This window comes from Sciurus carolinensis, chromosome 7 (assembly GCF_902686445.1).
Source record: "Sciurus carolinensis chromosome 7, mSciCar1.2, whole genome shotgun sequence".
Taxonomy (NCBI): Eukaryota; Metazoa; Chordata; class Mammalia; order Rodentia; family Sciuridae; genus Sciurus; species Sciurus carolinensis.
The window spans coordinates 100,351,749-100,368,497 of NC_062219.1; the positions used below are offsets into that span (position 1 = coordinate 100,351,749).

At 33.4% G+C, this 16,749-nt stretch overlaps 1 protein-coding gene across 1 annotated transcript in view; it reads left to right on the forward strand.

Annotated features, from left to right (window-relative positions):
- Bmp5 (bone morphogenetic protein 5) overlaps window positions 1–16,749 on the forward strand; it is a 114,152-nt gene that overhangs the window by 67,831 nt on the left and 29,572 nt on the right. The window contains exon 3 of the mRNA XM_047558378.1: window positions 8,223–8,371. Coding sequence (XP_047414334.1) covers window positions 8,223–8,371 — 149 coding nt within the window. The remainder of the gene's footprint in view (window positions 1–8,222; window positions 8,372–16,749) is intronic.

The following is a 16,749-nucleotide window of genomic DNA, read 5'->3' on the forward strand; positions in this document are numbered from 1 at the left end:
ATTTGTAAATTCTTTCAACTTTTGTTTATCATGGAAGGATTTTATTTCATCATCAAATCTCAATGTTAGTTTTGCTGGGTATAAGATTCTTGGTTGTCTTCCATGTTATTTTAGAGTTTGAAATATGTTGTTCCAGAACCTCCAAGTCTTTAGTTTCTGCACTGAGAAATCTGCTAATGTTCATATTGGATTCCCCATATATGTAATCTGATGTTTTTCTCTCATAGACTTTAAAATTCTATCTTTATTTTGTATTTTAGACTTTTTCTTTATAATGTGCCTTAGTGTGGGTCTGGTGTAATTTTATACATTTGCTGTCCTGTAAGACTTTTGTAATTGATTTTCCATTTCATTCTTCAGGTTTTGGAAATTTTCTGACATTATTTCATTGAGCAGATTTTTTATTCATTTGGTTTGTAACTCTGTGTCTTTCTCAATCCAAATAATTCTTAAATTTGGCTTTTTCATGTCATGTCATAATTCTTGAAGGTTCTGTTCATGATTTCTTTCAATCTTCTCTTTGTAGTGAACTTTATTTTCAAGATGAAATATTTTGTCTTCATTGTCTGAGGTTCCAATTTCCAAGTGATCTAGTCTGTTGGTGATGCTTTCCATTGAGATTTTAATTTGGTTTATTGTTTCCTTTATTTCAAGAATTTCTGCTTCTTTTTATTTTAGAATCTCCATCTCTGTATTGAAATAATCTTTTGTTTCCTGCATTTGATCTTTTAACTGTTTATTAAAGTGATGGTTCATTGCTTAAATTTGTTCTTATATCCTCCTTTTTTCCCCAGATCATTTTAATTATGTACATTCTGAAATCCATTGCTAACATTTCTTCTACAGCGCTGTCAATGTTGTCTATCAATATAGCATCTTGATTTGTTTGGGATATATCCTTCCCTTGTTTTCTCATGTTGTTCATGTGTCTTTCCCTCCCAGAAAGACCAGGTTTCTGTAGTTCTCCAACATCACATCTCTGTATAATTTCTGCTGAGCCAGGTCCAGGCATTCCCATTCCTCTTGAGAGAAATCAATGACCACATCCTGGAATGTCAATGGTTCCATTTCCTGCTCTTCACTCTGTCCCGCATTCTCCCTTGGAGTCTTTCCTTCCCTGTGTCGCACAGAAACCTGGGGCTCCTGAGCACAGGAGGAAAAGTCAAAAGTGCGTAGATTCTTAATGAATTATTGATTTGCTGTCATAAGAAGGCCGAAGTGGCCCAGTAACTTTTTCAACTTTCAATCTAATGGAACCATTGCTATCTCTATTAGTGTCAGAATTGTGCCTTTGTGTACTAAAAGCTCTAGATCACCAGAACCCAATGTCTCAGGAATCAGAAGCAAAACTTTTGTTAGTCGGATCAGGTAGAGTGAGTGAGTGAGAAGAGGTCTGCCATTTCTAACCCTTGATTTCCAGACCTATGATACATTTGGTTATGGGAGAAAATAGTTTTACTGGCTATCATGGTTTTTGATTTAGGTCATATAAAAATCTTATTCCTTTAGATCTTATTCCTATGGATATAAGTTTATTCTTATAAGACATTGGCACTCAATTTGTGGCATAACTAAGTCATCAAAATACCATTCCACTGTCTTGGACCAGCATTTCAAAGTGATGGGAAACAGCAACAACCATGAATTCCATGAACATGAGAAATGAGAACATCCTGCCCTTTGCTTTCTCTAAAATGAATTTGTCAACCAGAAGCAATGCTGTGCAGAATTCTGTGAATAAGTGAATAAGCATTCTATAAGTTCATGGGTGGTGATTTGGGGAGAAGCATCAAGAGCAGAGAAGGCAAATCCATGTCCATAATACCCATTCCAGGAAGTACATAGTGCTGTCCTTCCAGTGCTGAAGTAAGTGGTCCAAATGATAAATCAAACACAAGGTGGCTGTCTAATCCCAGTTCTCTGGGGAACACTACTAGAAGAATTTATTGCAGAGATTTGTCTTCCAGAAGATGTGATTTAACAGTCCATGTAAGGTTTTTGTAAGGTCCATGGGACAGTCAGAAAGGTAAGATAGATGTGAGTTTGAGAAAAAAAGAAAAAACATAACCTGTGAAGATAAACTGGAGCCTATGAAGGCAAACGAGCCTACCTACAAACCACCAACTTCAATGATACAGGTGGTTTCCTGGCTACCAGTTTCTTAGAGGTGCTCACATACTTTGCCCTGGATTCTGAGAAATAGAATAAGAAGAATTAGTGGGATCCTAAAAAGCTGTGGACCCAACTGCTGCCCACACCAATAAATGGAGCCAGCATATGTTGATAATACACCTAAACTGCAATAATACTTGATCATAAAACAGATTTCCAAGCATAAATATTGCTACTGCTTTTACTTCCACCTTTCAAATATTACCTAAGTTTCTTTTGCAGCCAACCCTAATCTAAAATCAAGAAGATTTCCAGTTCTGTTGAATTGATACAGTAAAATAAAACTACCACAGAGAGTGAATAAATGCTAAACTGAAAAATTGAATAAGTTAGAGAATAGATGGATGAATTTGTGCAATGTTTTAAGTCACTCTTTGGCTCCATTTTGACCCAAGTGACTTGTTTTAGCCTAGTGGCTCAGTTCAAACGTTTAGTGTTCCAATTCAACAAACCAAAGATTTTTTAGGATAACTAAACCAATTAAGGCATGGTTTGAGACTAAAGGGAGCTATTATTTTATAAGAAAGTGTTCTGAAATTGGCATATGGAAACCTGAGCTATTCCTCCAATTGACTGAGTGAACATGGGAAAATCAATTTATTTCTACTGAAAATTCCTCAAGAATAAGCTGCTTTGCTAAGTAATTCATATCTCACTTAATTCTAATATTCTGTGAAAATCACGAACAACTAATTTCACATCAGACATTCTCAGACATAATCTTTTTGTGGCCTTCTAATGAGATTATTCCATTTATTCAGCTGAATAGGCAGTAGAGAAAATTAACATTTCAAACATCCAATACAATATGCAGGTGTGCTACTAGGCATGTTTCACTCCGTATATGCCTGATCGTAAGGAGAACACATTATTGTGATATAACCATATAGATAAAGATATCCTCTGTACTCAAGTAAAAAATCAAATGAGAGTAGGAAATTGAGTATTTATGCAGTTGGATTTGTGTATAGACATAGGAATATGATGAGTACACTTAACATGGTCATAATCATAAGAGTAGTTTAGTAACATATGTTATGGTTTGGATGTGAGGTGTCTCCCAAAGGCTCACATGTGAGACAATGCAGGAGGGTTTGGAAGAGAAATGGTTGGGTTATCACCTTAAACTAATCAGTTAATTAATTCCTGATGTGATAAACTGAGTGGTAACTGGAGGCAGGTGGGGTGTGGTCAGAGGAAATGGTTCACTGAGGCATAGCTATGGGGTATATATTTTGTATCTGGACCAGGGAGTCTCTCTCTCTCTCTACTTCCTTATCATGATGGGAGCTGTTTCTCTCTGCAACACTCTCTTTTTTCATGATGTTCTACTTCAACTAGAGTCCCAAGGAATGGAGCTGGCCTTCTTCTAAGACCTCTGAAACCACGAGCCCTCAAATAAACTTTTCCTCCTCTACAGTTGTTCTGGTTGGTCCTTTCAGTCACAGCAGTGAAAAAGCTGATTGAAATAACATAATTAGTTGTACTTTTTTTTTTTTTTCTTTTTCTTCAGGTACTGGGGATTGAACTACCACTCAACCACATTCCCAGCCCTATGCATACATATTTTAAATCATGATTATAAAATAATTCATAATATTTTCCTTATTTCACTCTCAAAACATATTAATCTTTTCAAACATATCTCATGCATCTTTGACATCATGTATTTATCATTGGAGTTATATTTTGAATCATATCACAGAATTAAAAAGTAAATCATCTTAAGTTCCATTTTTGTTACTTAAAAAGTAGCAATTTTTGACTGTATGATATTGTCAATAGAAATACTGTCATCAAAAGCACAAGTATTCACAAGTTTTTGCTGTTGTTGCTATTTAAATATTAATTTAGGTAGGTAAATGTATCAACAATGTATCCACAGCTATGTTTATGTAAGTCATTTTTTAAAGGGTGAACAAAGATAGTCAATAGTTGGATTTTTGAGACAGTATTCTTAGTAATAATCACTAAATTTCTTGAGTCTTCTTTTTACTTCTTCCTCTTTTTCTTCCTCTCCTCATTCTGTTATCCCCTTTCTCTCCCTTTATTTTCTTCTTGTAAACCATTTTAAGAGCTAGTTTGAAAAATCCAAAACTACCATTGTTTAAGTAATTTGAAGGCAATGTGACTTCCTATATATTTTCTTTCCAAGCCTCATAGGTCAAAAATAAACAATAAAGAGACATTCAACTATAACTTGTATCTTCTCTCTCTCTCTCTCTCTCTCTCTCTCTCTCTCTCTCTCCATATATAGTTTATATTATATTATATTACATTACATTATATCAGTCTCAAGAAAACCTTTTTAGTTATTATCATACCATGTTTTATATAAGGGGAAGCAGAGGCTGAGAAATTCCTTGCTTGTTCAAGATCTGTCTGATCCCCAAATTCTTTTCTTTCATTACAGCCCACAGATATTGGAATAAAGATGATGAAAGTTTTAGTTCTTCCATTATCATGTTCTTAGATATTTAGTCTCAGTTTTCCCTTCCACCAATTTTTATTTTCAGATGAGTTATTAAAATGGCGGTAACTCAAATTAGACCTGCTGCTCGGTCTTGAGTAATGTCTCTAGCCTTCTGGCATTTGAAGAGTCTCAAGTCTTGTATGCAAAATTCTTTCCTCTTTCAGTAAATTAAAAACTTTCACAAATTTAAGTACTTACAAGCCTGCCAATTCCTCATACATGATTAGACATGTCTAAACCTCTGATCAAAGTCAGATCTGCTCAAATGTATTTGTATTGAATATAAATGTTTATACATATTGTATATTATTTTTACCTTTGAATACCTATACTTAATATGCCTAAATATTTGTATGAAGTAAGTCTCTTTGGGTGAGTACTTTATCCTTTTTGTTGTTGGTTGTTTGCAGTACTAGGGATCAAATCCAGGGTCTCTGCTTGCTAAGCAAGTGCTCTACCATTGAGCTTTATCCCTAGCAACCTGACCCCTCCTTTTAAAATTTTATTTTGAGATAAGGTCTTTCTGTGTTGCCAAAGCAGGATTTGAACTTACAATCCTCCTCCCTGGGTCTCAGAGTAGCTGTGAGTACAAGTATGCATTGTTGTACCTGTTATATCCTTTATCCATTAAATAACATTCAGCATTCAAAAATGCATGATGACTTCATTAGCTATAAACAAATTATTATGCTGATTTATATCCTGATTTATATCATTCAGGCAAATGCTGAAATTTTACCTGAAATGGAAAAATACAATTTTAGTAGTTACAAATTTCTATCAATATAAATTTATCTTCATCTATTTGTTTTCACAAACTTTTCGGTATTGATAAATGCTGTAATGCTAACAAAGACTGCATATTTACATATGGGATTTTCCTCCTTTTATAAAAGAAATACTTCTAAACAGTGTTATAGACTGAATTGTGAGTCCCTCCTCACAAGTTTATTTGTTCAAGTCTTAGCATTCAATAAATCTTAGCCTCTAGAATGTGAGCTAATTTGGAGATAGGTGCTTTGCAGAGGTAATCAAGTTGAAGTAAGGTCATTAGGATAGGTCCTAATGTAGTTTGAGTAGTGTCCTATTAAAAGGGGAAGTTTGGACACAGAGACGTTTACAGAGGGAAGATAATGTGATGAAGATAATGTGAAGAGACACAGGGAGAAGGCAGCCATCTAAATGCTAAGAGTCCAGAACAGCTTCTTCCGTTAGACTTCAGAATTCTGCTAACTTTGAGTTTGGAAGTATATCCTCCAATATTATGAGACAATAAATTCCTCTTGTTAAAATCACTTAGTTTTCCATATTATACTATAAAAACCTTGGGAAGTTAACACAAATGTCATTCTGAAATATTTGCTTACACTCATTCATGTAAATGGATTTTATTTTCTCTGCTAGAAGGTAGATTTTAATTTTAGTTTTGGTAAAATCAATTTTAGTAAAGGAGTTAGAGAAGTATTTCTGCTATAAATAGATATATTTTTCTATATGTGATTTCTCTCTATACTTTTAAATGAATAAATATTTAAAAATTTCTTATATTAGATATTGCAAGAAAATCTTCAAAGTTAAATAAATAGTAAGACAGAACAACTTTAACATGTTTACTTTATCCTGTTCATAGGTATTTTGCTATTTCCACTGTTCCATATTTCAGCAGACAAAGTTTATGCTTCAAAAAAAAATCGCATTTAACTTTTGAAGAATGGGTGGGGATTTATTTTTAAGATACTACATGAAATATGCTAGCTGAGTAAAAATTACAGAATTGCTTTCACTGAGTATTAGTAATAGATTTGATTTTCCAAAGAGGTATGTCTTTCAAAAGTTATCTTTGTCTTTGTGGAGTTGATTAGGACATTTTTTACCATATTTCAAGTGAAACTTGAAAGTAGTGGAGCCCTTGAGTATTTCTCAAGTCACAGAGTGACTCCTTCTTCTGTTTAAGAAGTGAATATTATATTTTATTCCAAGATTACAGTCTCAGAGATATTTACCAAATATCTCAAAACTTTAAAGACAATCCTTCTTTTCTTGAATTTCTTTTTTCATGTGGGTTTTTAAGTTAGGAGAAAGAGAAAGGATTTGATTGACATTCTGTTATGCTGTGACTATAATGGGTCCTTAAAATTCAAGTTTGAACTAAGTGAATACTTCCATTGCTTTGTACTGTATGCTTGTCATGTCTGCAGTATCTGAAACTGAGTCATTTATCACATCTGAAAAATCAGCAGAGGGCTTCCTGTAGCAAACACTGTTACTGAAGTTGTGTAAAGAGACTAAAGTATGCATAATTCAATATAGGGTAGCCAAATGATTTAACTTATTTTAATTGATTTAGGTCAATGGGAGAATAGTGTATGTTAAGCTAAAGAAGCAAAGATGTCATTTTTAAAACATGCAATGAGTTTGTTTTACTTTCATTTCTGTTAAACATAGTTCTTATTTTCAATTTCAGTGTTTTTGTTCCTAAAAAAGTAATATATATGATTTATTCAAAATTTGTTTTTTACATTCTGTAAACCACTTTTGAAGTGACTTATATGATGTAGATACATGACAAATGCAGAATAGTACTTATTATTACATACCTCCGATTTCTCTATATAAATAATATGCTTTTAAATAGATTCAGCATAGTATAAAAGATCAAAAATGTAATAGCGCTATTTCTACTTTACCTTGAAGAAGTTCCAATTTTGATATAATTAACCTATTTGAACCTTAATTTCATCAATATGAAAGATTAAGTAAAGATTAATAAAGATAAAATGTCAGAAATGGCATTTAGTTCAGAGACTGCTGGTATAATGAAACAATAAACAAAATAATCTCTTATAACTGAACAAATACATACATTTGTAAATTTAATACTAAAATCAAATTTCATAAATGTTAACAACCATACCCTGTGCAGGCTATCCTGGAACAGCTGAGTTTCTTTTCACAGCTCCAACTGTCCCCAGGGACTTACTATTGCAGAGGATGTTACAGTCAGTCATAGTAGGATGTGCTTCTCAACTCATGGGATTCATCACTTAATCCAACAGTGCCCTCTGAGACCCCTCTTGGCCTTCAGTATCCATACAACAATTATAATGAAAAATGGAAAATATTAGAAAACTATTCCTGAAACAGATGCTTGAATCATACCCTGCCTGTACTTCATTCTTTAGAGAATCCATATTCATCCAAAATGGAGCAGCTTCTTTCATTTCTGTCTGTATTCATTTGATCCTTTGTTTTGAGGGCTACTTACAGATGTTAGTTTGGGAGAACACTGATGACCAGGGACCAGATTAAGACCACTAAGTCAGTTTGGAAAGGCCAGTGAGAAGTAGGAAAATGGAAATTACTTTCAGATATTACTAATCTGCATCAGGTTTGGATTAGGAGACCAGCAATAAAGGGTTCTGTATCTTATTACTCATCACTTGAGTCACTTGTTCCCTTGTTCTTTAATCAACTCCTGTTATTTTAAAGAGTCATTTTGAAATGTTTTCACTTAAGGATAGGAAATGATGATCTTTATTCAAACCTTTAACTTATTTTTTGTTCCTTTTCTCCTTAGGGATGCAGATCTGTTCCTGTTAGACACAAGAAGAGTTCAAGCTTTAGATGTGGGTTGGCTTGTCTTTGATATCACTGTGACCAGCAATCATTGGGTGATTAATCCACAGAACAATTTTGGCTTACAGCTCTGTGCAGAAACAGGGGATGGTAAGCACTGAATTTCATATATTTTTTGTGGGTCTTGTTTGGACATGTCGAGAGGCATGGTTTTTTGTGGGATTTGACCTATATGTTTTATTTGTAAGCTAACACATTCCATCTGATCTTGCAGTATATTAATTAGTTAACTGACTTATAAACACATTTATCCAGTACACATTTATTGTCAGTCTTTGAGGTTGGAGGTAAAGAAAAAGAATGTACTGTTCCTGTCCTCAGGGAATTTTCAGTCTGGTGTTCAAGACCTGTGTGTAAACAAGTAACTACTGTAGAGTAGGAATACCAAAAGAAAGTCATGCGCAAAGTGCTATGGATCTATGTTTTGATTGTGGTGTTGGTTGTTCAACTATTTAATTTGTAAAAGTTTATAAGTCTGTACATCAAAGAAGAGTGAGAATTACTGTAGGCAAACTTTATCTCAAAATGGGACTAAAAACTGACAAATATCCAAAAAGTGCTGGGGAAACCAAGGAGCTATCAATGATATAAGGGAGGAGAGGATGAGATTCAAACAAGAGTCTCAAAATTTCATAAAATCATATCAAATTAGACCTTGATACAGTCCCATGTTTGATCAAAGACAATTGTTCCAGAATCATTTGTGGGAGGGTCTGTGGGAAATCTTTAAGAAACCACAGAAGAGGGGCTGGGGTTGTGGCTCAGTGGTAGAACACTTGCCCCTCAAATGGGAGACACTGGGTTTGATCCTCAGCAACACATAAAAATAAAAGTATTGTGTTCATCTACAACTAAAAAAATACTTAAAAAAAAAAAAGAATCCACAGAAGAAATTCTAATTCTTATGCTCCCAATTTTCATTGAGTCCCTACTATTTGTCATGTGTTTGATTGGATACTGAAGATACAATGGTGAGCAAATGCAAAGATGCTCCATGAGGTTTGTAGTCACATGAGACATGGGGTAGTAATCACACAGTATTCTTAGTGAATGTGTACCACTCTAAGTTGACAAGTCTGGTGGACATGTGAACATCCATGAGCAAATGTGAGCTACAGTCTGAAAGACAAAGAAGATATGATTAGGGGAAGAAATTGGTGGGGGTGGGAACAGGCATTTCAGAGAAATGGAACATAATTTGTAAAGACTATGTGAGAGGGACTTTGGCACATTCAATTAGAGGGTCAGGGAAGCCAAGGTCAATATATTCAGAGCTTTGTCAGCCTCTAATCACTCCAGAGTCCAAACATTCCAAATTGATATTTGGACTTCCAGGTCATTTAAAATCGTGTTTTTCAGCATAGGAGGATAGAACATAATGTCTTTAATGATGTGTTAACTTGATTAATGATTTTTAAAACATTTATTAATACACTATGAGGATCTATGTGGTGCTCATGCCTCCACCCTACAAATGTTAAATCAGGCTTAGGGAGGGTAACCTTTAAAAGATAATTAAGAAGAAAATATACCTTATTTAAATTCACTGCCTTTAGCTTGTTTCAGAATCAGGCAAAGGAAAATTTGTCACAGAGCCTCTCTCATTCATTCCTCCTCTCTGTATTTCACTAAAATCCTACTTAATAAGCTACAGAGTTAAGTACAAGTCAGGTCTGTCTGGGATAGACTAAGACTTCCTTGGTGGTGTTTTTCCACCTATAATAGCTCACAGCCTGTGGATCATGTCATAAACAGTGTTGTGACTCCAAGGATTGAGCATACGGAATGAGGATGGCAGACACAAATTAAGTAGATCACAGGGTTTGTCTAGTGAAGTTTTATGAACCTCAAATTCTGATCTGGATAAAGAAAGTTCTCACTGAGAGTGTTAGGGACAAAGTTTCAGATCTTCCCTCCACCCGAATCCAGACCTTTCTATAGATCTTAATTACAATGCTGAATTTTTGAAGTTTTATAAACAATTCAAGTATTTTAGATTATAGGTTATTTCCCAATTATGGTTTTGAGATTATTGTTAAGGATCCTCAGAGTTCAAGTATTATAAGTGTAGGCTGAGAAAAGCACACATTTAAATAATCTTCCAAGAATTCTTACAATGTTAAACTACTGTACATTTATGGTCAGAAATGTGACTGGGAAATCGGCACGGTGGGGGTAGGCCAATCATTTCTTCCCTGGTATGTGGCCCAAACAAGAGAAATTAAATTAGTGGTATGTGCTTCTCCCAGTCTTCTCCTTGGGGATATGCTTGAAATGTCTAACTAAACAAATCAAGAAATCTATGAAATATGATCAGCCTGTTTCCTTTTGATTTCCATTCCCCCCTTTCGCCTCACATGAATTTCCTTAAGTTTCTTTCTTTTGCTTTTCCCACTCTTTTCTTTTATTTCTTTGCTTTCTTTTATGGTTTGTATAACTTAACATCTGTCTTTTTGTGAATTTGTCTGTTTTTCTCTGAGAACTACTTTGTATTTTGAGTTTTCCTTTCTCCCGATTTATTTCTCTTTTATCTCATAGGTAATTTTAAAGTACTATTATGTTATTTCTCTTTTTTGAGCCTAAAATAAACTAATATTTAACTCTTCAAAGGTTTCCAAATTTAAGGATTTGTTTTGAGATATGCAACCTTTTTCGTTTTTCTTTGTTTCTCTAATATGGTGTAATTTAGAGTATATTAAAATGGTTACATGTGCCAGGCTAGCTGAATTTTTGCATTTATGCAATCCTTAAAACAGATTTTAACCAGAAGTGGAGCATACATGGCCTTGGAAAAGCAAGTGACCCTCCTGGTACCTTAGTTTTATTAACTGCAACCTCATGAATAGTATACACATGACGTTTTTCTACAAATATGAATAACCAGATGCTTCAGCTTGTTAGAGCTTCACTCATTACCACGGTTGGCATTCCCAATGTGACATTGCTTCTAACTGAGCCAACAGACCATCTTTTATTGGCAATAATGGATTCTGAATATGTTCATTTCTCAGCAAAATAAATTGGAAATCATGAAAGGAAGCTACTCAGGAAAATCTGCTTTCAAATTCATTTGCTGACTATTACTCATTAATTCATTTGCCCGACATAAAATTACTGTCTATACATGTTAAAAGGTGGAATGTTCAAAGAGCATATATCTGGGAGACAGATATGTGTGTGTGTGTGTGTGTGTGTGTGTGTGTGTGTGTGTATTTAACTCTAGAAAGAATAAAATGCCTTAGTGATAAAAATATGCAATTAAGACCCCGTGAAAGTCAGAATATAGATGATTAAGAGCAAATAGAACAAAGCCAAAAGAGCCATGGTGGGGGTGGTTTTTAAGCTGTATCAGCTGTGTAGGATATTAATAGAGATGAAGGAGGAGTCATGGGGGTGGTAGTGAGAACAAGAGAGAATTCATTCCTGGATGAGGAAACAATATGAGTAAATGCATAGAATGGCAAATGCATGGCATATTCTGAAAAAAGAGTTAATTAGTCTAGAGTTGGATAGAACAACATTTATGTACAAAATATGGTTGCAGATGCTACTAGGAAAGCAATCTAGGAACAAAATTCATGGGAGGATCATGGAATCTAAATTTTACTCATGTAACTTAGTTTCTAAGTTATAAAAGAACTAGGCTTGTTGCTTTAATAAATCACAGGAACACAACTATGATTACATAGTTGATTGAGTATCAGTTTCAGGAGGTCCTGGCATGCATATCTCTCCTTCATAACTATATCCTCGATGCTTGGTATTAATGCAGGTTGTAGGTGCTAAAAACATGTTGTAGAAGAACATTGAATGAGCTTGTTGTTAAAAAAGTTCTTACAGGCCACCTGCCAGTGAATGTATCTAAAGAAGACTTTTTGATGTATATTTGAGGATATTCTTAACCAAACCAATTTGATGTAACACAGGAGCCAAATTTTGTAGAGCAAACCACAGTGCAGTAGTTAAATAGTTTTGATTATAAGGTGAGAAGAGTCAGTGATGTATATTATTAAAGTTTGTTTATCCTGCTTCTGTGAAGAAAAAAATAGCAAAGAGGACTAAATATATTTTGGAAATCAGAAGGCTGTTGAAATCAAAAGTAGCATTATGATTCCTCAGAGAGTCTGTGGAAAATATGGCAGTTTGTGAAATACTCTTTTTAGAAATTTGACAAATGAACTGCAATAGATTTGGCAAGAGAGCGTAAGGACATTTTATTGAATGTTTTTATGCTAAACAGATAATTCTCTGAGCTCCATATGTTTGTTTCAGCAAAATAAAGCAAACAAATGAGCAAGCAAATTAAAAAAAAAAGCATAGCTGGTGCTTTTTTCCATTTTTTCATATACAGTTTAATGTTAGAACAATGATATGGTACAACGAAGAACTAACAATAATATCATAAAATAAAATATGGGTAACTCGAAGATAGAGTTAGCACTAGTCTTTTAAACATGTTTAAGCAGATCTTAAGAAAGAGTTTCTTAGTGGCAAAACCCAAAGATTCCAGAAAAGTTGTTTTATACAATTGTGCAAAATCATTTTCAAAGTTCTCAAGAACTCTCTTTTGTGGTTAATAAATCTTTATGATAAAATAGGTACTGTTTTTATTTTTAACAGCAAATGAGTAAGCTTATATCTGTAGTATAGTTTATTGTACAATTTTCAGTTCCCTCAATTGTAGACACATTAATCATCTGACTTATTAGTTCTTTATTAACATTCCTGATAAATTAATGGCAATGATTTTTTTCCTACACATATGCAATGGTTTATTATACAGATAGCAATTTCATCTAGCTTTTAAGAGTTGGATTTTCCTCTAAAAACTCTAATTTTCCATTATTTAATGCTTTATATAGTTTTAACTTTCCAAGTAAACTAATTCTTTTTTTCAATCATGGGTTTACAGAATAATTTAAAAAGGAAAAACAGAGATAGTATTTTGGGGTTCATTAGAATGTCTTTAAAAAAAGCGCCATGTTTTCAAACATTTTAGGGCTGGCAATACTCAGAATGAATTTTGCCGATGACTTTTTTCTCTTTTACCCAAACCCACTTATATGTCAAGGAAAATTCAGTCCGTATGTTTCTGATTCATTTGTATTCAAGTCATCAAAGTGTGTTTTGTCAGAATATTGTTTAATGTTCAAGAAACAGTGTAAGGTTCTTTTTAATATAAGACTCTAAAAGTCATTTTTCTTTGAATAAAGCCATGGCCTACTATCGAGGTAAACCTTTGGATTTAAATTCAGAGATTTCAAAGTTTCATTGAATTTTGTACCAAAATCAAAGAAAAGATTTCAGAAAAAGAGGTATTAAACTGTCATATTAAATCCCATTATAATTGGTACTTAACTATAAAATAAACTTATTGGCATTGCTTACAGATAACTTAGAATTTAAAGTTTTAATATTTAATTTAAATGAGGATAAATAGAATCAATAAATATTCTGGATATATAAATCACAAGAAGAAATCATTAGGAAAATATATTAAGATAGTGATGCTGATAAGCATCAATATTTTAATAAATATTAAAGTAAAATGAATATGATAGCAATTACCCCACAAGAAGTGTGAGGTTGTGTGGTAGTAGTATGTGGAAGGGCAGAAATTCAGGTCTGTATGCTAAATTGGACTAGAGATTGCACAGTGACTTTTCACTTACCACAACTCTGGGAGGTCCTCCTTTCACTTAGTATAAGGTCTTTATACAGGCAATTGTACAGATGATTTAAGGAAGGTTTAGATAAGTTTACAGTCAAACTCTGTATGAGAGAGAAAGAGTTCTTAACCTAAGTTCTATTTAACTTAGTAAGTCCTGGAATATATTCTTTTTAGATGCAAGTTTCTGGATAAATCCACAGGGAAAAGGTAAAATTGACACATGGTCTAAATCTTTGAGTTGTAAGCACAGAGTATAGGTTGTTTTGTTCTTAGGTTCATTTTTAATAACTTTGACAAAAGATTATTGGTAAGAAACTTTTAAATATGTTCCAATCTAGGACATGAAGCCAAGAGGTATTAACACAAAGAGACATGTGTCATGGTCAACTGAAACTTATATTGGTTGGCTATTCTTAGATAACATGGAATATTAAATTATTATTGCTTAATGTGGTACTAAGTCTCAATTATTTTATTTTTAGAAAAACAATAGCTATTTGGGGGATAACTAATTGCACCAAATGAAATAGTACAAACAGCTTTTTGTCACTCAATATGGTTACATATACAAAGCTAATTTATGAAAGGCTGTCTTGCATTAATATCAGAAAAAAATTTTCAACCTAAAGATGCCTCAGTATAAATTAGTATTTCACTTAATAACCTATTAATAAGCCTTAAACATTACAGCGATTTCTTACAGAGAAAGCAGAATTACAAGCAGGAGTTTAATACTCATAGAACACATGGTTCAAGAAATAATGATACTGTTTGCCAAAGACTGGGACTAATGGTTCCTAATATATGTGATGCTGATATTTATAGCAAACTACATGAAATCACCTCTATATAAATAATATTTCTTATAAAAGAATGAGAAAACAAAGAGATTTCATGAATTGGTTGGAAGAACATTAAAGCAGACCTTGAAATTCAAGAAAACAGACCACTGTGGAGGCCTCCTGCTCAGATTATAAGCTGTACTGGTCTGCATGTGTTTCCCACATATGTAAAGAGGGTAAGTGTTTATGTGCATATGAATATGTCTCAGTGAAACCCGAAAATGGGAATAATCAATATGCACCAATAAAAATAATAAAGTTACAGCTTTATTCTGCTTCTTGGTTCACAAGAGTTTTTTCTATTCTATTTTGATAGTATCAAAATTTATTTTCCCTTTATTTTCACCAATGTTATTGTTAAAAAATTCCAAAACATCTTCAGTTATCAGACAAATTAAGTTGCAAATGAAGATATTAAATTTCATTGCCCACAATTTTTCCATTTTCTGTACTCTTTAACCTGTGATTGTTTTTCACTTATTCCAGAAGTTGACAACTGCTATGGCTATCTTAATAAGGTATATGGTTTGGATATGAAGTGTCCCCAAAGACTCATGTGTTGAAATCTTGGTCCCTAGTGCGGCAATGTTAGAGGTGGGATTTGGGGAAGTGATGGCATCATGAGGACTCTGACCTCATCAGTGGATTAATCCATTAAGGGATTCATAATTAGATGGCATTATTAGGAGGTGGTATAATCCGGAAAAGGCGGGGCTTAGTTGGAGGAAGTGGGTGACTAGGGGTGTACCCTGGAAGGACTTATTTTGTCCTAAGTTCCTTCCTTACTCTCTGCGTCCTGGCTACCCTGAGGTAAGCAACTTTTCTTCACCTGCCCTTCTGTCATGATGTCCTGGTTTGCCACACGTCCAGAAACAGTGGAGACAGCTGATGGTGAACTGAAACCTCTGAAACCTTGAGCCAGCATAAATCAATCCTCTGTTTTATCTTTTTTCTCATGTCCTTTGTCAGCAATGGAAAATCTAACATATGGTATGAAATTAGATGTTTTCTACAGGCTTGATTTCTTTTAAAATTTCTATCATTCCTTACTGTATGAGGAGTAATTTAACATACTAATAAAATTTGTGTTCAAAATTGCTATATCTTGTAATATCTCCTAAATATTCCCTGTTAAAATCATATTTTTTCCAAAATTTCATGATGTCTTTTGAATAACAACATATTCCCAGTTAGAAAAACAGTCTAATATCTAATGTTTGCATGTGATTAGTGTACAAAAGTGTATGTTGCTGATTTTTTCCTTTTAATTTATTAAAAATAAGTATATTTGTATGAGAGATAAAGAGATATTATATATTCTTAATAAGTTAAACTTAATAAGTTCTGGGATACGTTCTTTTTAAATAGAAGTTTCTGGCTAAGTAAGTTTGTCACATTATCCTTAGTAACCTTTAGACAGTAATTTTTACCTCAGGGAAAAAAATATCTAAAAATTAAGCATCTGTTGTCAAATGACTATCTTGTGTTAAGGGTCAGATGATCTATGTGGTTGGTTAATCTGAATATCAGCTGACAGAGCTAATAAGTAGCAGAAGAAATTCAAAGATCCAGGGTGATATTTTTCTTTTCCTCCTGGTGTTTTGACTACAGTTTCTCATTATTATTTATCTAAGTTCACAAAGTTGAATTATGTCCACTTATCACAGGATCTTTTAAACATCTTAAGATTTGATAATATTCCCCTCCCTTTTCTGAACTTTATCATAAAGCAATTAAGTCATTTTTGTTTATAAAACCATATGGCTCCCTTTGTGCTGAATTTATGGTGATGACAATTAGATTTAAATACATAAATGAGTCTTTATATCAGAAAACAACAAGTTTCACATATCTTGCTAGATGTTCTGAAAGGAAAAACACATTCCCATGATTCGTTCTAGATAAATATTATAAATAAGTAGTCATTTATGTATTGTTTCAAGTTAAGGATAAGC